Genomic DNA, 23,554 nt, shown 5'->3' with positions numbered 1-23,554 from the left:
CAGAGTGGAAGCTTTATCACTGTTTGGGAGACAGGGAGAAGTATTGTCTGTCGACAGTGTTACTCAATTTATAGAATGAGAGCTGAATCTCCCTCTTCTGGGTGCTCACTAGAGAGTTTTGACCGCTTGCAGCTGCCTCAGGGAGGCTGCATGGCATTTAACATCCCGCTTCTCTGGCTGCTCCACTCACCTGAGAACTGCACCAGATTGCAAAAGGGGAGCGCGACAGAGGCAGAAGTGATTGCCTTGGAGGTGTACCAGCTCTGGGGAGGTGGGATCCCCACTTTGTCTGTGTTGGCACCAGTCAGGCTGCTCCAAGAAGATGGTCTGAAATGGATAGTTGTGTGCACCCCCAAAACCCAGGTGGAAGTGAGATGTTCTGGAGAGTGCTTTGGACCTGCTCTCCCTCAGTAATGGCTCATTTTGCAGTAAGCACAGCAATTGCCTCACTGTCATTCATCACTCTTTTACACATACGAAAAATCAGTTATTGTCCATTTAGTGGTGTTTCTAGCAGGATGCGTGGGAGGACTTGCAGATCTGCTTATCCCATGAATGTGCTATGCCACATTTTTCTGTTGTCTTGGTGAATGTGTTTCTATGGACAGTGTCTAACAACGCCGGTGTGGAAATCCTCTCAGATTTCTTGGTGTCATTCTGAAGCAAGAGCTCGCAAAGTCTTATTGCCCTTTGATTAGAAAAAAAAACCAAAAGTGACATTTTTTTTAATGAGTAACTTGACTTTGTTTATACTTGCATTTGAAAAGCCAGAAGATTTATTAGTTGCTGCTAAAAGCAAAAAACATTCAAAACTACTTCTTTGCTCTCTCCTCCATGCCTTTAACTTGCAAATCTGGAACTGCTTTGCATGCAGTAATGAATTAAATTTTGAAGCCCTCCTATGAAGCTGATGATACCTAATCTTCTTGTATTATAGCGAGGAAAATAGAGTTGAGATTAAGGCTGGGACCTTCAAAGAGGCATTCAACCCCAGTGCTAAAACGCAACTTGCTGTGGCTCATTTGCAAATCCCCCCAGGGACCTGTCTGCAGCAGTTTGTGCACCAGCAGCCTGACATCTCCATACAAAACTTTTGTCTTTTAACTGAGAGGCTGTATTTGGCCATCAACATGTTTGAGATGGTCATTGCAGACAGCTTTTTGGCTGTGTCAGGACAGTAACTGCACTAACCCATCTCTTCATCTCCTCTCCTATCAGATCCTGCTCCTTTATGCAATAGAGAGTTTATAGTCTAATGCGTGCCTACATGCAGAATAAAGAAGCCGTGTGCCTCCTCATCCCTCCTGGCTTTCCACTGTTAGCACGTAAGAGTAGGCGTTAGAAGGTCTGGTTCCTGTTATTGATTCTGCAGAGAAGACAGTTCATTTTTCTGTGCTCCTTTCCACCACCTCCCCGTGGTGTAATAACAGGAGAAATGGAGTAATGGGCACTCATGTACTCTGCTCTGAAATCACTCTTGAGATTTCCAGATGGGGGGAAAGGTGAACTGTTCCTGTTACCCCGGCAGTGCTGTGGAGCTGCTGTCATTGCCCTGCCATTGCATGACACAGCTTCTGTGAACATCAGCTGGATCAGGTGCAAAGCACATGGGCTTCTCAGATGAGACACTGTGTTTTGATGTTTGTTTGGTGTCTAACCCCCAGAAAGACTTCCAAAGGCCTGGGGCCTTCCTGTGTTGAAACTTTACCCGTTACTAATTACACTGCACAATTAAACCTCTAAATTATTCTTTTGTGTGAATGAACTGTTCTTGTTCCTAGGGGAGTGTCTTGAGGTTTCTTTGGTATGTTGCTATTTTACTTGCTTTTGCTTTCCCACAGCTCTTTGCTTCTGGATTATTTTCCTTATGTTCAGTTTTTTTTGTTGAAGTAACTTCTGGGGGGTTCCTGGCCTGTTGAACAACCAAAGAGCCTGGAGACATGTGCCTTGTAAGGCTGGTTTCTGGCTTTATGCTTGCTTTTATTTGTCAGGAACCACGATTTGAACCGTGAAAATGTAAATAGCAATAGATGGTGTGGAATTGAAGAAGGTGGGGTTAGAGAAACTGAGAGGTTGTCTCTTCCTGTCCCTTGAGCAAAGATGAAGCAGCTTCGGAGCCCCAAGATAAAAGCAGATGTTTCATTCAGAGCTTACCAAAGCTCAGTGGTTTTAGAGCTTAGGCTCTTGCAATAATGACAATTAACTTTTCTCTTCCGTTACATCTTCCCTGTTTAACCAGAGTTCCTAGAGCTCATCCAGAATATTAAACAGGCAGCACCAAGGAGTTGCTGTTGTCATGCAGGGAACATAAATAGAAGCTTCATGTTTCTCTGGAAAATCTCTTGCTGGAGAAAGCACTGTAGCCAGGTTCAAGGGGAAATGGGAAGATGGGTGGGAGCAAGGCACCAGGATATTGTTTTGGGGGACGGGTGGGGTTAAATTATTAATCTAAATAGTAAATGTTATTTATTTATAAATAAAGATGTATAATATGAATTGCATATAAATGTTACACATGATTCCATTATTATTGCATCTAGGGTGTTCATGGAGTCCCCCAAAACCCTGAGGAGCTCTCAAACTTCCGACAGAAATCTGAGAAGGCATCAAGGAACCAGGTTCATGCCCCAGCAAAGGAGCTGTCAGTGGCCAATGGGACTTCCCACTCCCCTCTGATGAGGAGGGGCATGAGGGTGGAAGGATACAATCCCAAATCCAAGTCCAGGCTGAGAAGAACTGGTTGGACTTGCAAGGAATGCTCACAGTGGATCCCCGATCGGGAAACCTATGTGTCCCACATGAAGAGAAGTCATGGAAGGGTAAGGACTCAGATGAAACACTTCAACTAGGGAACAAGATATTTTGAGCAAAGGAGTCTGGTAATTGTTACTATTTGGGGCAAAAAGAAACTGTGAAGTCTCTTTGCAACTCACTGAGGAGTAAGCTCAGGGTCAGAACAAAAAAAAACTATGTAGCCTGTTGTAAGTACATTTTCTGTCCTTGATGGTATACTCTACAACCTACATACCTCATCCTCTTTGCTGCTCCCCTTCCACTGCATTTCATGTCAGGCTTCCTCTTCATCTCATCTGGGTAAGTGGATAGAACGTCATATCTTCTCCATCTTCTCCATCGTTCTTCGTCGTATCTGCTGGTTCAACAGCCTGATCTAAACTGTCTATACTCAAAGTTACAGAAGGACACACAGTTTCCCCACGTGCTGTATTGTTTGGTAGGCATCACTACACCTAACTGGGGAAGAGTTACAGACTCATACAGTGTGCAGAGCCCTTTGTTACAAGAACTGTAAATCTCAATTTGTTGGTTTCATCCAGCTCAGGCCTTGTGTTGCCTTGACCTACATCTGTCAAGCTAATCTTCCTGGCAGAACATAGGTCAAGATGTTGTGTGCAGCCAGATTTCTTAGTACTGTGGCATCAGGACTTCTTGTTCTGTACACTGACTCACCCTTCTTGAGGCTGTCGAAATGTGGATCATGGACCTTGATTCCTTTTAGCTTTACTTGGGGAGTGGTAGATTGTTCCACTTGATAAGTATCAAGACTATGGGGACAGTGTGAGAATGCTGTATTTTCCTATTTGAATTCACTAGAAGTAGGAAATTTGCCAAATATGGAAGTTGAATACATATATGTATTTATTAAGTTTAAGTAGACATTAAATGGTATGCATGCAGATTATATGAAGGACTGGAGGGAAAGGAGGAGGCTAGTAATGGGGCAGAGTGATGTAGGGGGATGAGGGTAGCATACACAGTTAACAAGTGGGATTATATGATGCTATTTAACATCTTGCCCTTCTATTGTGCTGAATTACGAGGAGAGAGAAGGGTAAGTGAACTTGTACTTCACATTGGGGTTCTGCGTTCATCTGGGGCAGAAAGGTGTTTCCACTGAATTAATTCTGCAGAGGGTCCTGCAGTGAAATGAGGCCCAGGAGAAGCAGCTAATGCAATTCCTATTAAAAATAATAAATAAAAATCAAGCACGTGCTTTAACTAGTCCTGGTTTTCGTAAGATCAGTGCTAGCATTAGCCAGTGGTTGGGCTGAATATAAGTGGGACTCCAAAATCTCAGTGATGTTTATCAGCGGAAGAGGGATTTTTTTTGCACCCAAGAGGTAAGGTCAAGCTGAAGATCATGGAAATGTTAGAATCCAGCCAGTGCCTCCCTCTCCCTGTTATTAAAATATATTTCTGTTCTTCTGCTAGTCTGTGAAGAGATATCCCTGTCGACAGTGTGAACGCTCATTTAACGCCTCCAACAGTCTGCGTAGACACATCCGCAATAATCACGACACAGCAAAGAAAGTTTATACTTGCTGGTATGTATTGAATACCCCTTTTGACGTTTGTTTTCAAAACCAGGCTAAGCCTTCAGGTTTGGAAGCCCTTTGTAATAGATTGTGTCTGCTCCTCTCTGCTCCAGGCTATAAGTTACTGAGGGAGAGTGAGAAGAAGAGTATGTTAAACATGAGAGACTTGGCTAAAATAAGTCCTTGCTTTTGACTGCAAAATGCCCTTTGGAAACTTAGGATAAGGTTTGATTTGAGATCTACAAGTGCAAAATTCTAATTATATTGGACACCCTTGTGGAACAGCCAGTGTAATATTGGGCCACTCTTTTGCTACTTTGTGGTTGATGTGGTCGTTCATCACTCTTGTGCCTTTCCCATGAGAAAGTGGTACAAAAGGTATGTAAAGTCTTAATGAACATGGGCATGGGTGCTAGATCTTGCCACCACTGTATACAGGCAGAACTGACTGCACAAGCTGCAGGGCAATGGAGAATTAAGCCTGCTGGATTTGCTTGAGAAGATACACCTCAAAGTTGGATAATGGATTTGGAGACTTGAGAACGAGCTATGTGAATCAGCAGTGAATGAAAATCATTGCTGGGGAACATTTTTTAGCTGCGGATACAGTCTCAGTTCAGAACAAAGCCCAGTGCTTACAAAACTGCCTCTAAAACAGCTGCGTTCTCATCTGCTGTTGCAGAATAAGTCATATCTGAGTGACTGTGCAGACTTGCTTCCTGTCTCATTCTGACACATTCTTCTGTAAAAAAGGAATTAAACCCGCACATTTGTGTTGAAGGGAAGTTTGCAGAAATGGAGGTTGGGGGATTTTCTTTAACTAAGATTTTGGCTTAATGCAAATGTTTTTGCATGTCACTTTGCTGCACTTAAGTTACTAAAAGCCTGTCTTGAAGAGTACATCCTCAGGTATTTTATTTCTTTGGACTGCCTAGTGAGCCACAGTAGCTTCCAGTAAATGGATAAAGTATTGGCATCACCACTGGGGCCTGATAAGAATATATTCCTGATGCATTTTTCAGACAGGACTTCTAAACTTTCTTTTAACTGTGCTTTGACTTGGAACCTCTGGAGAAGGTGAAATGTTGGCTCCCAGTATGTTTGATGATGTGGCTGATGATCTTTGGAGTTATGTGCACCTGATTTGCATCTGTGTATTCTCTCTGGATCAGTTGTTTTCAAAGTGCAGTGTATCAGAACAAAAATGAACTTAAGGCCTAGCTGGGAAGAAGGATTTGTTTAATAGCCTCGGATGTGCCTGCCTGCTGTCCGTATTAGCTTGTACAGGCCCTGGAGTCCAGCTTCTCTATTATGTTTCAGAGCAACACACAGCTGTGGATGCACAGATTCACAGCAGAGAAGGCACAGCTAGAAACTCAAGTGAATTGTTGTTGTGTTTAATTATCAAGCTTGTAGTTGCTCCTTCTCAGAATCTGGTGATGAAGTCTTAACTGGAGAGTGGTTGTGCTCCTTAATCATTGTAGCAGGAGACTTAGTGAATTCACAGCACTCTTCAAATGAAACATCTTCCTTGAAATACTTGTCCTGGCATCTCCAACAGCTTCTCTTTGTCTCGATCTCAGGTGTTCTGTTCAGTCTCGCCTTTGTTCCCTCTTAGTTTGTCCAAAGTGCTGTTCTAAAAATCTCCTCTGTGACTGCAAATCCTCCCATTTCTTTGAATTCCTTCTCAGCTCCCTTGTGCTCTCTGTAAGGCATCACATCTTTGCTGCTCCTTTTCTTTTGCCTTGGTTGCTGGTGTCTGTTTTCGTTTTTTTCCACCAGGCAGTTTGTATCAGTCTCACCTGTTACTCCCTTCAGGACTTTTGATGCTTTAACTTCTTGGCACCCTTTTCTGCTCTTGTGGATTTCCATGAGTAAACGAGTAGAATTTGTCATTGATCCAGCAATTGAGTATTTTGGTGACTTCAGCGTGCTGTCTGGTAGGTCACCTCCCTCTGGCTTCTAAAATTTCATGCTGTGATTTCCCCTTCTCCCCCTGCCCTACTTAGGGCTCTGCCTTCTGTTAAATTTGTAGGGAGACACCAGTGATGGAGGACTTGCTTGAACACCCTCCTGCCAAGCTTGTCACTGGAGTAATTCAGGTTAGGAAAGTATCTTTCTCTGCTCACATAAAAGGAATTCTAAATTAGGACAAATTGCAGAACATTCTGATGTGTATTTTTTTTCATAATTCACTTGGTTATTGTTACGAGAACTTGCTCTCATTTTCCAAGGCTTAAGTACAGACTGTCTGGAACGCTTGATTTTCAACATGTTTATTTTTGATAAATATCACTTAATAACCTCTCATCTTCCCTCCATGAGGAAGAAAAAAATCCATCATTATTAAATATTGATCTATCATCTAAGCAGTTCCTGTTAAAAAAAAAAAGAAGTATTCAGGGAGCATGTCTGCATTTTCACATCATTACTGACTGTCATTTAATTACTGGAAGCTCAGGAGGAATCTTCTTCTCTCCTTTTAAAATATATCTTTGTTGCCCAGAGACACTCATCTCCTTGCTGATGCTTTTCATCCTTTGCTGCCTGCATTTCAGCTGCAATTTGTGTATTTCAGAGAAGTTCAGTGTAATTTGCCTCGTTGCTCAAGTCAGTGTGTAGCTGATGAACCTTCCCTGTGTCACACTGCAGGCAGCAGAAGAGTACAGTCAGTCTTGGGTTTCACAGAGACCTCTGTGTACTTCACTGTGCTGCAGGGGGTGGGTTACTGTGTCTGCAAGACATGGCACTTATTTCTAGTAGACCTTGGTCATCCGGGAGTCAAGGTGGCACATCCACATCTCCTTTTGAAACGGATGCTCTTGAAATGGCAGCTCTTAAGTCCTACCAAGTTTTAACATGAATAGTTACATACATGATGCATTCCTGAGTGCTCCTGCCTAGTTTATTATTAAAGTTGGAAGTTCAGCAGCTATGTAAGAATTTTCAGTGTGCCATGATACAGATAGTCTTGTGGATGGGATGCTGCCGTGGGCTCGGGAGCACTGGCTGCGGAACTTGGTTCTGCTGTCAGCCTCCTTGGTGCTACACAAGTCATGAGGTCCCTCTGTGCCTGTGTCTCTCATTTCAGAGTTGTTTCCCCCCCCTGCATTTTCCATCTTGATTATTTATCTTCTGTAGCATGTATCACAGTGAGCCTGATCTCCACTAGTTCCTGTATTTAGTACTGGACTGTACATAAGATGTGCCCTACTTTCATTCCCATTCATGCTTACTGTGGTAAATCCTAAACTGTTCTAGATTTCTCTCAGGGGTAATGTTTTATTATTAAACCAGCGATTTGCTGCATATTTTGGTAAACTAATTGTACATTACTGTCCAGCATCTCCACTCCAGTGACACCTATTGGTTTGGCACGTAACAAAGAACTGTTTGAATGGAAACAAAGAGCTGGGCATTTCCTCTAATAAATTTTCTTCCTTTTTGTATTTCCAAGGTACTGCACAGATGAAAATCAGACATTTCCTCAGCCGTTCATGCTGGAGAATCACATCAGCCTCATGCATGGCATCAAAAACCCAGACTTATCCCAGATGGCCAAAGCAAAAGCTCCAGAGAGAGACACAGCAGAAGTAATTGATACGTTTTCATTGAAAAATAAATGTACCTGGCGAGTAGCTATTCCCTTGAGGTGTTATATCAAGCCCTCTCATCCACATGGCAGATTTTCTTGTCCTCAACTCCTCCAGTTTGCTTCTCTCTGGCAGTGTCAGGATCAGCTGCACTTCAGCTGAAACTGCACAACATGTCTTGCATTTTTCAAGATATTCGTGAACATGTGGCCTTATGTTTTACTGGCCATTTTGCAGTCTGCTTTGTAACCAGATCTAATTTAGATTGTTATTACCCTTGTTTGCCCCTGCCGCTCTAGTCATGAGTCTGCTACGTTTTTCCTCTTTCTCCTTTTTTTTCTGATAGTTACACAAGGTTTTTTTTGTCTTTAAAATACTTACTACGTAGATCCACTCCCAACGTGAACTGCCTTCCTCCTGAGTAGGACTGTATAATTTGTTTTCAGCAAGTGTAACTGGTCAACTGATTTGATTTCGGGTCTTTTGGAGTGGAGGGTTGGCTGATGGGGCTTCTTTGCTCTGTTTACTTTAAAAATAGATGTACCTTTTCCATATCACTGTAATTTATCATTCACCTGATTTCTTGAGGGATCACAGCCAAGACTGACTCTCCTCTTTATTTATGCTGTAAGGAAACGTGGGATAGCCCAGGAATTCACTTCCGTGAGCTGGTGGCTGCTTCCCCAAACAGAGCCACATGGCTAACCAGGGACAGCCAGAGGCTTCCCATGGCTCCAGCAGGTCTGCAAATGCAAGCCTATAAGCTGTATTCTAAACAAAGACTGCTCAGTGCTGCTGGATAAGGAGATAAGAAAATCATGTGAAGGGATGTATGCAAGTGTGCCATCCTCATGGGAAGAGAAGCACACTGTGGGATGAGGGGATGAGTTCATTAGAAATGCCATGAAGAAAAAGCCTGAGTGGAGGGGAGAATGCTCGCAGTTAAATCTGAGAAGCATTGTCTGGGCCAATGACCATCCCCGTGTCCCTCAGCTGCCCCTGCTTGGTGGGCTCCTCCTTCCCACACCAAGTTTTCATATTCTTTTACCCCATCATGTTCCTGCCCAGGCACCCCTTACCAGGTCTCCTGTTGCAGGACAGCAGTTGAGATCATGCATGTTGGGGTGAGGGGTTTGGGTGCCTTGAGGAAAGGCCATATGACACGAGTCCTGTGGCACAGCTTTGTCTAGTTTGTTTCAAAATACCGATGTGGATTCACCCACAGGTGTCTTCAGATACGCATGTGGAATTGAGTACTTGCTCTTCCCGGGGCTCAAGCAAGGAAGTAACTTTTTAATCTCTTGTATTTTTTTTAAGGCCAGATCTCCAAAGAGGATGGCAATGGACGAGCTGGGTCAGGCAGAGACCACTGCGGGTTCGGGCGCGCAGCCAGCCAAAAAACTGAGAGCGCACTGGAAATGCGCCAAGTGCGGATTCACAACAGATGTCAGCACTGAGTTTCAGGAACACATACCTCGGCACAAGACAGACAGCTCCACCTACCAGTGCTTGTTCTGTGGCTTGTGCTACACCTCTCACATCTCTCTGAACAGACACCTCTTCATTGTTCATAAAGTAAAAGATGAGGAGGAGGAGGAAGAGGAGGAAGAAGAGGAGGAGGAGGAGGAAGATGCAAGGCAGAAGGTAGAAAGGGAGATAGGTGAGAATGGACACGAGGGCTATAATGGTGAGATGAACACTACAACAGAAGAAGAAAATCTGAAATGTAAGGAGTGCGAAAGTGACTCAGCTCTTTGTGAACACAGTCAGACGTGTGGCGTGGAGGGTCCTAATAGCACCTCGCAGAACAATCATTCAAAGTCTCTTCAGACTTAAAAACAAAAAAAAAAACCCTTTTGGTTTGTCGGGTTTTTTTTGTTGGGGGGTTTTTACTCAAAATACAGGGTGGGGATGGGGCAAATCTTTGAAATATTCTGTTGATTTCTTGGGATGGACATAGCTTTCCGTTAACCTCTATTTGTAAGGGAAATCTAAAAAAGAAAAAACCCAACCCTGCTATTGCATCCTAAGCACTAACTCTCTGCCAGACCAGAGAGGTGAAAAGGGAAAGCAGGGCAAGAATCCTTGCTGGAGTTTGTCCCAACTCCTGAGGATCAAGGAGCACTTTCTGCAGCTGCAGTTTCCTTAAGATGAGCTCTCCTCCAAGTGTGCACTGCCTCAGCCTCTGCCCGGAGCCCGAGCCTTCCCTATTGCTTTCTTTCTCCTATTTATGGCTTGTTTTTTCTCTTCCCATCCTGCCTTTGTTTTACTCTTTTTAACTCATAACGCCGTCTCAGCAAAACACGCTTGTCAGGACCATGCTGGCTGATCCGGGATCTTCTGTGTTACACGGGACGGATTCAAGCTGTATGTTGTGCTGTTTTACCTTTAATTGCCAGAATAACAACCTTATTTTCCAAAATGCAGTTTAATGAAATGTCTCAGACCTGAATCATCCTGAAAGAGAATTCTGTAGCCCACGTCCTCAGATGAGCACAGCTCAAAGCCACGTGTCCTGTTAAGGAAGGCCTGGTCCCCTTGGGGATGCCTTGGCCATGTGTCAGTGGAGTTGTGCTGCTGGAAGTTGTCCCCAGGGCGGGAGCAGCAAGGCCTGGTGCCTGGCAGCTTGTCCCAGAGGGGAGCTTGGGCAGCGCAGGGTGGCAGGTTGGCACCATCTCAGGAAGGGGAGAACACACCCCCGTCCCATCCCTGTCCGTGGCATCAGCTGGAGTGAAACCACCCCAGCACTGCTGACAGCATCACCTGGTGCCAGTGTTCCCTGCAGCTTGGGCTGAGCTGTGGCAGCAGATGGGGGTCACAGCCCACAGGGGGGCTGCCGGTGCTCCATCCATAGCTCTTCTCCTGACACGGCTCAGCATTACTGCCACTTGGTAGACGTTTCCTTCCGCATAGTCATATTGACTCCCCCTTCCTCAGCTGTTCCCCCATCACACGCGCTTTGTGCAGCAGAAGTATCTCCTATGCCATTATTTTTTTAATTACATTGAGCCAGAACCCTGCTCATTATTGTTTACTATGACGATGTTTAAATAATTTAAGAACTATTTATCTTATTGCATTCGGATCGCTCACCCGCTCGTCTCGACGTGTTTTGATACGAACAGTTTGGACTCTTTGTAATTTTTGATACAGTGTACGTTAGCCTAGGGGATGTTTTACCAGGTAGCCTACGTAGAACTAAGGATAGCAGGGGGCACCCCCAAGCCACCACGTATCTGTTTAACCCGCAGCGGCGCCCGTGCCTTGCTATGATGTTTACTTCGAAATATCGCAAATAAAAGCATCCAAGGGTCCCTGCCTGGCGTCGTTCTTCCCCATCCGGGGCGGGCCCGGAAGCGGCGGCGCGGCGGGCGGAAGCGAGCGCGGAAGCGAGCGCGGAAGCGGGGCGCGCGGGCCGGTGCGGCCGCGCTCGGGGCCGGCGATGCTGTCGCTGGACTTTCTGGACGATGTCCGGCGCATGAACAAGCGGCAGGTCCGGGCCGGGAAGGGGCGGGGCGCCGGGCGGGGCGGGGGGTGCGCTGGGTCTGCCCTGCCCGGGCGCGGGGCCTGACCGACCCCCCCCCGATCTCCAGCTCTACTACCAGGTGTTGAATTTCGGCATGATCGTGTCGTCCGCCCTCATGATCTGGAAGGGGCTGATGGTGGTGACGGGCAGCGAGAGCCCCATCGTGGTGGTGCTGAGGTAAACGGGGGGGGGGGGTGGGTTCGCCAGTATCGCTCCGGAGAGGGGGCCGAGGGCCGGAGAGCCGCGGGCCGGCGGCGCTGAACCCGACCGAGGGCGTTTTCCTGAGGGATGGGGCAGCGGGAGGCTCCCGGCCCGGCCCGGCCCTGGCTCGCACAGAGCTCGCCCTGCCGGGTAGCGCAGAGCTGCAGGCGAGGGGAGAGGAAGCCGGTAAGCATGGGCGGCAGCCTGCAGTGAAACCAGCATCTTTTCCTTCTGCGTCTGTCACTGCTGGGTTGTACCCTAGAGGGGTGGCCCTGAGGATGGGTGAAGGGGAGGAAGGACTTCAAAGAAATACAGCAAGAGCGAAACTCTGGATCATATCAAACCTCTTGGAGAAATGCTCGGTGGTGCAGGTGAAAGAGCCATGAAAAAGACCTTGAAGCAGAGAAGCTTGGGGTGCGTGCGTGTGTGTGTGTGTTATCCCTGTATAAACACAGTGTTTGTGGCACAGCCCATCCTGTCATCAAGGGTAACTGCACTTCCCATAGCAGAAGGTGTAGCAGAACACCGCAGCGCAGTGGTATCTCCATGGTGCTGGCCAGTCTTGCCGCATGGATAGGTGAAGTACCAAATGAGTCTTGGTGAGTGAAAAGGGAGTTGATTTGAGACACCAGGGGATAAAGTTTTGCAGTTAAAAGGATTTGCTGTTTCCCTGAAATGCCTGGGGAGTGTTATTACATGTTACAGTTCATCCTTAAAAATACTCATCTTTCACAGTGGCTTGGTTTTCCCCTGGCTTTCTAGTAAGCTATAGCATGGCCAGAGAAAGGGGAGCCTTAGCTGTACTCTTTTATGTAAGGGTTATTGCTCTGTGACTGGATATGTTTTAGGTATTGCACGTTGCCCTCACAGAAGTGCGGTGCAGTTGGTACCACCGGTGTTACTCCCACCCTCCTACCGCCTGGGACAGATTCCTTGGGCAGCTGTCGGCCGCTGGTGTGGATACTGCCCAGGGCCTGTTCTGTAGCTGCGGTGCCTTCTCTGTGTGTTTCTGTGTTGGTGTTAATCACCTATAAGTACAGGGGACATACTTCATGCTGTTCCTCCAATGAGTAAGACAGGGGCTGTTAGGTCACGTCACTTCTTCAGCAATGTGATCTTCTGAGTAGCAGCTTCCGTGCTGCCTCAAGATAAGCCATGAATATACATGGTACTTAAAGTTCATCGTTTTGTTTTGGACTGCATTATTTATTTGGAATGAAGAAGGTTAAGTATTTTGTAACAATTGCCATTTAGAAGACAGGACTAAAATAAATGAATAGCAGTGCCTGAAATGAGATCGGGAAGCAAAGCCATGAATCATGGTAGCAGATTTTTAGCACACCCGTCTGTCTGTTCCAGATGGGAATACAGAGCCTGTGTGTGTTCAGAGCTTTGTTAGTGAGGAGGATCTACCTGCCTGCAAAAAAAGAAACCAAATGAAATACAAAGATTGGACTTGATGATGTTAAGGGTCTTTTCCAGCCTCGCTGTTTCTATGAAAAGAAGCTTCCCACCACTGTGGAAGTTCTACCAGTGAAGAGCTCAGAAGTCAAGAGCTGCTGCTTGTCATCAGCTTTGCTGTTATGAAGAAAGCAGAAGGGTTTTCCCATTTGGTGTGATATTAACACCGGCTGCTGGCAGTGCTCTTTTCCCAGCAAATCTAAACTGCTGGTACGATGGGGATTTAAAATCTGATTGTGATAGGGGTTCAACAGTGCCTGGTCTCCAGGGTGGTTTTCTAAGGAGCTCATTGTTGAGGTTCTTGTGAGATTTTTCTTAAAGAAATGTAATCTCCAAAACCTGATTCTGAGTGTTAAATATTGTTCAATTGCTCCTTTTCTCTTTTTCAGTGGCAGCATGGAGCCTGCGTTTCACAGAGGAGATCTCCTGTTCCTCACAAATCGAATTGAAGATCCAATCAGAGTGGGAGAAATCGTGGTCTTTAGGATAGAAGGAAGGGAAATTCCTATAGTCCATCGTGTCCTGAAAATTCATGAGAAGTATGTTAAGAATCTGGGGGGTTGTACTGCAGGATGTTAAGCTAAATTATGTTTTTCCTCATCTCCTTGGTTAAATGAACGGGTGTGACATCAGTAACTGGTATCCAGGTGCTGTAGGAAGCAGCACATAAGTTTCAGACAGACAAAATCTGCCCTCCTTGGTTTACTTGTAAAGGTAATCCAGCAGAATGCAGAAGGTCTGTGCGAGTAACCTGGACTCCCCATGTCACTTAATGTCTTCTTGTGCCATCATTTCCATCCCAAGGTACTACGTATTGTCACCTGTAGGCACAGCTGCACTTCTGTGTGTGAAGTTGTTCTTGTCTGTGGAGGGAGAACTGATGGAAGAAGGGTATTTTGTGTGTAGAGTGCATTATTTTAAAGTTTGTCTTTGTGGAAGAAAGCAGAACCCTCCCTGGCTTCTGCTGTCATGCAGAGGGAGGGTGTTTCTTTTCTCCTCTGTAGGAAGTCTGGCAGTCTTACACTCACGGTCTCTATGCATTGGGCTGTCCATATCCTGTTCATTCTCTGAACGTCTGTCAGATTGCATGTCTGAAGGAATGAAGCACAGTCATTCTGGTTTGGTTGCTGAACAGGGCTTGATTTTCAAGCAAGGCTTCCTCAGCAGCCATGAGCCTTTCTGTTTTGCTGGATGCTGTGACTGCTTCTGGCCAGTCTGGGGGGAAATGAGCCTTCCCCATGAGGCATTTGAGCAAAAATTAAATCTTGCACTGAATCCTTGGTTCTTCAAGCCAGCTCGGAGAGGGCAGCAGTTGGATGGGGTTGCAGCATCTGTTTCTGCCTGCTGGAAGATGCATGAACTGGAACTATACCAGTACTCGGAGATCTGTTCCTAGGTTAAGAGAATTACTTGAATCATGTGTAAAGGTGGCATTTGATGACTGCTCCAGTCAAGCGAGGTTGAGGGGATAGAGAAAGGTGCCTTCCCCCAAGCATTCATGGCAGCCATAGCTGTTGAGACACCCAGGTCATTTGTTTGGCCCAACAACAAGGTCAGCCAGGTTCATGCACACAAATAGTCCAGCTGAAATCCTGGCTATGAGAGGGTGACACCTCTCCCAGCAGACAAAGCAGTCTTTGCTGTTCAGATTTACTCTGTACTCAAATCTTTTAACAATGCCAGTTTTCAAAGTACCACTTTGATACCACTAATTCAAAAATAAGGTCAGTATAGTTGATAAATCTGTAATCTAATGTTGCACCTGCACTTTTTGAGATGTCTTGGGAACTCTTAAGTGAAATGGTACTTTCCTCCTCCCCTGTTGCATGCTAAAGTCTCAGCTGGGCTCCAGTGCTGCTTGGGCTGTTTATTGAGGAGGCAACAAAGTTCAAGGTCTTCTTTCTCCACTCTCAGCCACTATCTAGGAAGGGGAAGCAGAAATGTGCATTCTATGTGTCAGTTCATCTTGAGATATTACCCACCCTACACTTTTTGCTTGGCTCTGTCTCAGCACTATAAAGGTATCCAGAGCTTTTCCTATTTTAAGTAACAGGCCTATAGTGCCAGTCCTTGATTCTGTGAAGTAAAACCATTCTCCAATATTTTAGATTTCATTTAAATAAAACAACCAAATAAAAACCTGAACTTTATGTTAGGAAAGATAAACTGAAAAATCCCTACAGTGACCTTAAGTCAGGCAGAAGCCAGCAGGCAGGGCTTGGGTATCAGTTGCTTTTTTAATTATTTAAAGAATACTTTTTCTGGTGCCAGTTTAGAGTTTGGGAGTATCTTCTGAATGGATGGAGTTCCCATTTCTTCCTGTAGTCATGGATTGAATATGAAATGTGAAAAGTGAATATGAATGTGAAAAGTCTCTGCAAAAGCTGACGAGTGTGAAGCTGAGGGAAAACAGAAACCCTGTTCCCTGGGATCTTCTAGCAGTTTGGGCTCCAGTTCACATCAGTATTGTTTCAGGGAGAAAATGTTTTTTCCTTGCTGATCTTTTTTTCTTTGTTCAGACTGAAATTGAATTCATTCTTTATCACTAAACACAGTCTGTAGTCAAAACTTCCTTGGTGGTTTTGGTGCAGGGCAGCCAAAGCAGATTTTAGTCACCTTTCAGACAGAGCAACTGTGCTGTGGGCTTCTTGTGCTCATTCATGGTAGACCATTGAATCTCCTCAGTAAGATGGTGTGCTCCTACACCATCAGTCTGCAGAGATAACTGTTTTCTCTCTATGTTTGGGTATCTTCTTTTTCCAGACTGTATCTGTAAGTTCTAGAGTTTGTTGTCCCTACACAGGGAGACAAATGTGCTTTGAAGAAAGATCTGTTCTTTCCCCACCTTTTTTTCCTTTCAAGCTTCTCCTGTTGAGTAAGTAACACGTGCTGCTATTCAGGCATGATGAAAACAGCACGAGCTCTGAAGACCTTCTGCATGCTTTCCTGTGTTGCATTTAATTTGTCATTTCTGTGAATAAGCTGACAGAGTCAAGCATGGAGAATGCTCCTGCTCAGCATCTGCCTCCAGATGCCACAGGGAGATGACAGTGGTCACTGAACCCCGAGCAGTGGCACAGGCTGCTGCTTGGAAGACAGCAGAGCTGACTCCCCAGCACACTGAATGGAAATGACTGGGAAGGATGCACAATGTGGTGTGTAGAGCTAGAGCATAAGAGCAGCTGTTTCCATGTCAAAGGTTTGTCTGCTCCAGGATTCTGGTTTTGGCAAGTTGACTAATTAATCTCAGGATGAATTAAAGACTAGAGAGAGTATTTAGTGATAATTTCCCTGCTTTAGCACATTATGATTTCAGGCACAGTCACAGTTTGTTATTAATGGCCTCCTTCACTTTTTCACATGGAGTATCTGGTCACTTTTTGAATTAATACAATTTTTTGGCATCCAAAACACCCTTCCGGTGAGATGTTTGCACTGTTGTTGGTTCTGCTTAGCACCTTCTCTGGCTTGTTTGAACTTGTTATCTCTGAGTTTGATTTGATGCCCTCTCAGTCTGGTATTGGAAGAGGCAGTGAAAAGCTGTTTTATTGTTGTTGTCTGTGTCATTTGCATTGGACTACCAACGTATCTCCCATCAGTTCTGTCTTTTCCAGGCTGAAGAGTCCTGGTCTGTTGTTTCTTGTATGGAAGTGGTTCCAGACCTTGTTACCCATTTCTGAGCCTTTGCCAGTTCTTCTCTCCATTTCAAAAAAGGATGTAGGGGGTTCAGAACTGCACAGAGCATTCAAGATGTAGGCACATTGTGAGTTCATGCAGTATCATAATGGTATTGTTTGCTTTGTTTTATCCCCCTTTCCTAATAATTTCTAAGTTTCAGCTTGCTTCTGACCACCACTGTCTAGAACTGTATGATTTAACCCCAGATCTCATTTTGGGTGATAGTACAGAGCCCGGCACCCAACATTTGTATATGAAGCAAGAGAAGCATCAACATGAGAGAGGTCAAAAGCAAAGAGGTGGTAGCTGCACCTTTGCTAGAAATGTCTCATCCTGCTGGTTGCGTTCTTCAGCTCTGCTAGAAAGCTTGTCTGGGGCCAGAATTCATTCTTTCATTGGCAGTGTTCCTCCAAACTGCTTTCCACTGCATTTGACAGAGTTTCCTTTTTCATTTTGCTTCACACGTAGGACATGACTGCTTCTAAAACCTTTGTGTTAGTCTCTATGTGCTCGCTCTAGAACAGCTTTTAATGAGTTATTCTCTGACTTACCTGGCTGCCTTTCCTTTGCTAGGCAAAATGGTGACATCAAATTTCTGACAAAGGGAGACAATAATGCTGTTGATGACAGAGGGCTGTACAAACGAGGGCAGCACTGGTTGGAGAAAAAGGATGTAGTAGGACGAGCAAGAGGGTAAGTGAAGTTGAAAAAGATGCTGCTTTTTACACTGCCCTCCCCTTGTGCCATCTGTTAATCCTCCTCTTCCTCTTGAACTCTCCCTGCTGGGTTTATGTAACCTGCCTGAAAGCATTTCAAAAGGTACTATGGAGAGTTAAAAACCAAAGGTAGTTCAGTTCTTGGCTGGGCTTAAGCGAAGGTATCAAGCCCTGAGCTGCATCCTGAGGTTTTGATCCTGGGTGGACACTGATGCAAAGTCCACGCACGCTCAGGCGTGACTGGAATTCCCATCAATATCAGTCTGCAAGGCAGAGTCTTTACAGGCAGGTGAGAGCTGAACAGGGCAGAGGCTAAAACATGCTCTGGGGCTGATTGTCACTTGGCCCCCACTGCAGTGGCTTCCCTACTTGGGAGGAAGTCCCAGGCCTGTTAAGCAAGTTTACCATAGCCCTCAGCATGCTTAAGTGGCTCTTCATTTGTTAAAGTACCAGGGCAGTGCTTCTCCAACATGCAGCTTTGAATAGGTTTTAATAAAACCTTTATTCTTGTAGATTTGTGCCCTATATTGGAATAGTGACTATCTTAATGAATGATTATCCAAAATTTAAGGTAAGAGCTCTTTTCATTTTCTGCCTGCTTCTCCCACCCCAGCTAAAATTACTTCATGAGAACTTTACAAGCACAGGCAGAACCATTTGCCCTGTGTGTTTGCTGCTGTTACTGCATCTTTAGATGTGAGCATGCGTTCTTGTGTCTCCTTTCTCTTACAGTATGCAGTCCTTTTTTTCCTGGGTCTGTTTGTGCTGGTCCATCGAGAGTAGCCTCTTGAACTGAAGTATGAGGTGAAGGTGCCATAGATTTTTTTTTAGAACTATGAAAGATGAACGTTTGAAGTAGATGGTGGTCTCATGTGCCAGGAGGAAGAAGAAGTCCATCCAAGAATTTCAGAGCTTCTTGGGTTTGTTTTGTTTTTTTACTGCGTAAGGGGAAACGTTTGTCACAGTATTTCCAATGGTTTGTCACATTTTAGCATTTTTAGTGAATTTTTATATTAAAAATTTAAGCCAAACTGGTCAGTGTTTGTACTTTGAAGCTGAGCTTCCTCTCAAAGTGCCTACAGGACTGCTTCCAAGTCTGTGCCTCCACTGGGCAAGCGTGACCTCTCCCTGTGCTGACTGAGCTGTCAAACACTGGCTGTGGAGGTGGTGCTCTTTCCAATTCAGAACTGGAATAAAGATTATGCATATTGCCTGGTATGATCCCTGCCATATTCTTGGTTACCGCTCTGTTGAGTGCAGCCTCCTTGCCCTGGGAGGTACCTGGGCTTTGCCGTTGCAGGATGACTCCTAGAGCCTCGTGAACTAACTTGTCCTGTCTTTACAGAGCAATAGCAGCTCCTCCTCGTTTCCTTATGGAGAGTAAGTGGTCCTGAGCTATAGATCCATTGATATGTTTCTGTAAAACAGAAACACTGAAATAATCTGCTTGAAGGCTGCAAGGTGTTTTGGGCAGAAGATGGCAAAGGATTACTTCATGCATAAGCTGGCACTGTAGCACTAGGTAAGAGAAGAACTGAGATGGAAGTAGCTGTAGCTCTTGGCAAGGACAATTTAATAGGATGCAATAATAAAATTTTCTTAGGTTTGTAAACATGTTTGAGGTTTTTAATGGTCCCTGCAGCTGGCCGCCTCAGGAGCTCACCTGACAGGCACAGAAAGGCTGTGCCCCCGTTGCCCTGAGGTCTGAAAGAAAGTCACTTGTCACCATGTGCAACAGCTTTTTTCTAGGCTTTTTATTCAGAATGGTGATCTTGCTTGTGTAGAGTGGTGTCACAGCAAAGCCCAAGGAAGAGAGTCTGCAGTTAGCAGCTTCAGTCTAAATGTGTGCCACTTTCACTGGGTGATCGACCATTATAACTAGTGTCTGTCATGTTACACTGACTCATGAAATCATTTTCCTTCCCCTTCACCGGGGCAGATCTTCACAAGAGCAGGCAGTGGGAGCACAACCTCTCTCTGAGGCTGCCTGGCCCCTCTCCCCTCTCCTGCAGTTTACTTTCTGGTTGTCTTGCTAGGACAGCTGCTGTGTGTTACTTCAGGTGCATTTCACTGTATCTTCCATTCCCTCTTCATGACTGCTTCAAGAATCCACAGCAACAGGGATTATCATGGATGATCACTGTGCCCTGCACACAGCTAGGGTAAAAGCAGTCTGGAAAAGCAAGGACAAAACCCAGCTGGGTGTTTATGGTCTTCTTGTATGTGTACCTCATTAGGCTTGTCAGGCCTGTCCCTCCTATGGAGGTGAATTGTGCCGTTAGTTATGTCCATGGGACCATTTTGCTTGATGTTCAGGAGCTGGGCTGACTTGTAGTATCCCAAGATAACTCGGTTTAACCAGTTAGTTTGTAACCTGAGTAGCATGAAGCAAAAAATCATCTTATGTTTGGGACACTGCAGAGAGTATATGAATGAACAGGCACTGAGCTTTGGGTCTGTGACTCTTTGTATAATCATAACTCAGTAATAAAAAATGGTAATAAAATCCTTCTCTCCCAGTGCTGGAGCTCTTGGGAAGAGAATTTGGATACAGTTTCTCCAGAATGTGTGGGTCACAGATGGAATGTTATGTCTTTAAAAGCCAAACCTGAGCAGCAGTGAGGGAGCACAAAACCACTCTGGGAGCTGCTCTCACTGTGGAGCACCTTCCTGAGGACTTAGAGCAGCATTTCTGCCTTTGCAGGTCACACTGAGGCCAAGCCTCTGTTCCCCACTTTGCCTTTAGCTTAAACTGCTTTTGTGCATAAATTGTTTTTTAACAGGGGCTCACACAGAGGACTTAGTTGAGCTCTTCTGAAGTCTGCTAATCAACACCTCCCAGTGAAAATGTGAGTGCTGCGGTTGCTGTTCTCCAGGTCCTCTCACTTTCACACCTTTTAGCAAAGATCAGAGCATGCAGAAGCAGTAGTGCTACTGTCAATGAGTTAATTTAACAAAAAAGTCTAAAATATAATGGATTTATGATTACACAGGAAGGATCAGCTCCATAATCCTCTCTCCGGAGCAGCTGCTGAATCCCCAGTTCTGAGAGGAGAGTCAAAAATTGGTCATTTTTAGATGTTAGGAAATGGTAACGTCCCTGTCCTGCTCACAGCAGGGTTACTCTGCAGTGTCACTGGCTATGGGCAGTGCGGCTGAGGGCCATATTCATTGCAATGTGGGTGCGCACCTATGCTTGGGCATTTGAAGGAAGGAAAGTACCTGCTTTTGCATGGTGCTTTGTGAAGGAACTGAGCAGGAAGCGCTTAAAAGCCACTTGCTTGGACTAAAGGGTGGGATGAAGCCAGCTACAGCCCCGCTTCAGCTGATTGCTCTCTTCTGGGTTTGCAGGCACTTTAAGAACAGAAACAATTGCCCTAAATCAGGGGCTGTGGTGTGAGATTTGGGAATTAACCTGCGGCCCATGTTCAGCCTATTTTCAGCTCAGTGTAGCTGAGAATGTGCTTCTGTGTTATCAGCAGTCATGAACTGAGGTGTTGGCTCTAATTAAAGTGAGGATAAATAAGCAGTTAATCCACTCGCAGCTTGAACGCCCACCAGCTCCCACGTTGCCTCCCACATCCCAAACCACATCCCTGTAATGCCTTTCCTGCTACAGTGGGAAGAGAGGGTGCTGGGCATGAGCCTGCACAAGATGGAACCAAGGACATGGGGGCAGGATGATAAAGAGTCGCTGCTGGTTCTGTCCCCACCAGATTTACTCTGCTTTGCTGAGCAGAAGAGCCACAGAGCGTGTGGGATCTGGTTCAGCTGGGCACTAATGCTGAAATGCTTGGCAAGCACCGCTGTGCTCCTGCAGCGCCAGGGGCTTTGCTCTTACAACTTGATATATCTCTGGATTTTGTTTCAGTTTTATTCGTTTTGGGTTTTCTTGTTAAAGTGAATCTGCCTGGCCAGCTCCAGCAAAGCCTTTGAGACTTAAGGTGTTGGAGTTGGATGGAGATCTTCGTGTCACAACAGGAATGAGATTTGTTTGTAAAGTATGTGTGTGTGGAATGGGCTGCTTTATAAATGAAAAGAAAAAGAAGATAAAATTCTGCCAGGGCCAAGATTGCCGCTGTCTCTGTTGTGGTTACAGCTAAACAACAGGTTTTCTGGTTGGCAGTTTCATTGCTTAATTACTGTTCAGTTACATCCGCAGCTTAGGGCACAGATTCCTGCACGAGCAGGAGCTGTTTCACACAGCAAAGCAATCTGAGTGTTGCTAGAATTTGGTTGGGTGACTCTTTCATATCAAAGCCAAATGCATGAGGAAGAGCGTGGTGGATGGGAGGTGAGCTGTGAGGAGCAATGTGCTGAAAGTTGAAGCTCCTTGGGACAAAGGCTGTCTTTGTATATTTATGATGCTTGAACACATGGTTGTCAGTTAAATAGTAATAAGCATTACACTGTTTCATCCAGGCCTGGCACTGTGCTTTGCTTACCTGGGTTTCTAGGGCTTGGGTTTGTAAGATGATCAGTTGCATGCTTTCTTCAACGAGACCATGTAATCTCATGGTGGTCTTCCTGCCCCTAAAATCTGAACAGGACAAACTTATTTTTTCAAGGAGACTCTGCAAGGTGAAGTCTTGTCCGTGCATGGTCAGAAGACCACTTCCTGTTGGAGAAAGGCAGGAATGCAAACTTAGCTTCTAGACTGGGCTGAGCTCACTGGCAGAAGGAGAGGAGATTTAGCCAGAGTACCTCACTTGTGGTGGCTCCTTTGCTGGAGCAGGGGGAATGCAAAGCAGAGGTTTATGTATCCCAGGCTGAAGACCCACATGATGTCAGTGACTCAGTGGCTGAATCAGATGAGGAGTGTCATGGTTCCAGTCCTCAGACTACAAGATGTGCCTGGGTGATGCCACAAAGGCAGGGCCCTTGCAGTTCCTGTCAGTGTCAGCAGCTTCTGGCGGTAGCTGATGCATAATAGATGACTGATGTGACCATCTCATCAATGGCTGCTGGGAGAATAGCACCTACGCTGTGCTTTGAGCCACTTGAATAGCTTCCTGCCTCTTTTACCTTCTCCCCTCCCTTGCAATGCCTCCATCCCTTTGTCATCTGCAACCAGGTGTTGCTGCTTGCTCATGCACCAGGAATCTGCAGGTCTCTGCAGAGATAGTTCTGCCAGTCTGATGTATGTTGGATTCAGAAGGGGCACAGTGGCTTTCCTGGCAAACCTGGCTTATTGGATCTACTTAGCCATAGTTGGTGTCTTCACTGCTGGTTGGTAGTCTGCCCAGCCATAAGGAGCTCCTCTTCATGGCAGCAGCTTTTCTGCTGATGTGTGTTCAACCCTGCTTACCCCTCAGCTTCTGTAAAAAAAACACTAGCTCCTTCAGATACAGCCCTGTGGAGCAAGGCCTGCCAACGTGCTGGGTCCTGCTGGTTGAGTGCATTGTGAGTTAAATCTGTTCCTGCTCATAGGGCAATTCATACACCTGCACAATTCTAGCAGGTCCTCTGAATGTGTGATCTAGTAAAGCTAAACTTTGGGGGAAAACAAGTATCTCCACAGAGAGTATCTGTACCCAGCAGTGCATGCTTGAGCCCAGAACCTGCCATGTGCTGGGCTGTATCCCCAGACCATGAGCAGCAGGTCAAGGGAGGGGATTTTCCCCCTCTACTGTGCTCTGGGGAGAACCTCCTGCAGTCCTGATTCAGCTCTGGGGCAACAACAACAGAGGGACATGGAGCTGCTGGAGCGAGTCCAGAGGAGGCCACAGAGCTGCTGCAAGGGCTGGAGCAGCTGTGCTCTGGAGCCAGGCTGAGAGTGTGTCCTGGGTTCAGCAGTAGCAGTCATTTTTCTCCTTAATAGCTGGTGCAGCGCTGTGTTTTTGACTTTCAGCCTGGGAACAGCGCTTATAACACCGATGGTTTTAGTTGCTGCTCAGTAATGGTTACTCTGACCAAGGACTTTCTGAACCTCATGCTCTGCAGGGAGGAGGGGAAGCTGGGAGGAAGCAGAGAAAGGACACCTGACCCAGACTAGCCAAAGAGGTATTCCATACCACAGCACGTCATGCCCACTATATAAACAGG

At 45.7% G+C, this 23,554-nt stretch overlaps 2 protein-coding genes across 12 annotated transcripts in view; both read left to right on the top strand.

Moving 5' to 3' along the window:
* The window catches only part of ZNF592 (zinc finger protein 592), a 45,261-nt gene extending 34,020 nt beyond the window's left edge, over nt 1–11,241 (top strand). For 5 of the 9 annotated variants that reach the window (XM_062625757.1, XM_062625762.1, XM_062625761.1 and 2 more), the window contains 4 exons: nt 2,541–2,819; nt 4,231–4,343; nt 7,792–7,927; nt 9,245–11,241. In XM_062625757.1, the coding sequence (XP_062481741.1) occupies nt 2,541–2,819; nt 4,231–4,343; nt 7,792–7,927; nt 9,245–9,763 (1,047 nt within the window). In that variant the 3' untranslated portion in view covers nt 9,764–11,241. Of the gene's footprint in view, nt 1–2,540; nt 2,820–4,230; nt 4,344–4,447; nt 5,152–7,791; nt 8,261–9,244 lie in introns of those variants that run through there. The other 4 variants (XM_062625764.1, XM_062625763.1, XM_062625765.1 and 1 more) reach the window with 4 other exon arrangements.
* A 50-nt stretch (nt 11,242–11,291) lies between these two features.
* SEC11A (SEC11 homolog A, signal peptidase complex subunit) lies at nt 11,292–18,540 on the top strand. Of its 3 annotated transcripts, XM_062625772.1 has the most exons (6): nt 11,292–11,420; nt 11,521–11,630; nt 13,505–13,654; nt 17,367–17,486; nt 18,023–18,080; nt 18,242–18,540. In XM_062625772.1, the coding sequence occupies exons 1-6, from the start codon at nt 11,370–11,372 to the stop codon at nt 18,290–18,292; spliced, it is 540 nt and encodes a 179-aa protein (XP_062481756.1). In that variant the 5' UTR covers nt 11,292–11,369; the 3' UTR covers nt 18,293–18,540. The 3 variants fall into 3 exon arrangements, with proteins under 3 accessions (XP_062481756.1, XP_062481757.1, XP_062481758.1); XM_062625773.1 differs by lacking the exons at nt 18,023–18,080; nt 18,242–18,540 and adding an exon at nt 16,730–16,878; XM_062625774.1 differs by lacking the exons at nt 17,367–17,486; nt 18,023–18,080; nt 18,242–18,540 and adding an exon at nt 16,730–16,879.
* Nucleotides 18,541–23,554: the final 5,014 nt, after the last annotated feature.

The sequence above is a fragment of the Pezoporus occidentalis genome, unplaced genomic scaffold, assembly GCF_034315485.1.
Source record: "Pezoporus occidentalis ecotype Australia unplaced genomic scaffold, CSIRO_AGI_Poc_V1 ctg282, whole genome shotgun sequence".
Lineage (NCBI taxonomy): Eukaryota > Metazoa > Chordata > Aves > Psittaciformes > Psittacidae > Pezoporus > Pezoporus occidentalis.
Note: the sequence above shows the minus strand (reverse complement) of the source record. Positions and strands in the feature narration are given on the sequence as shown.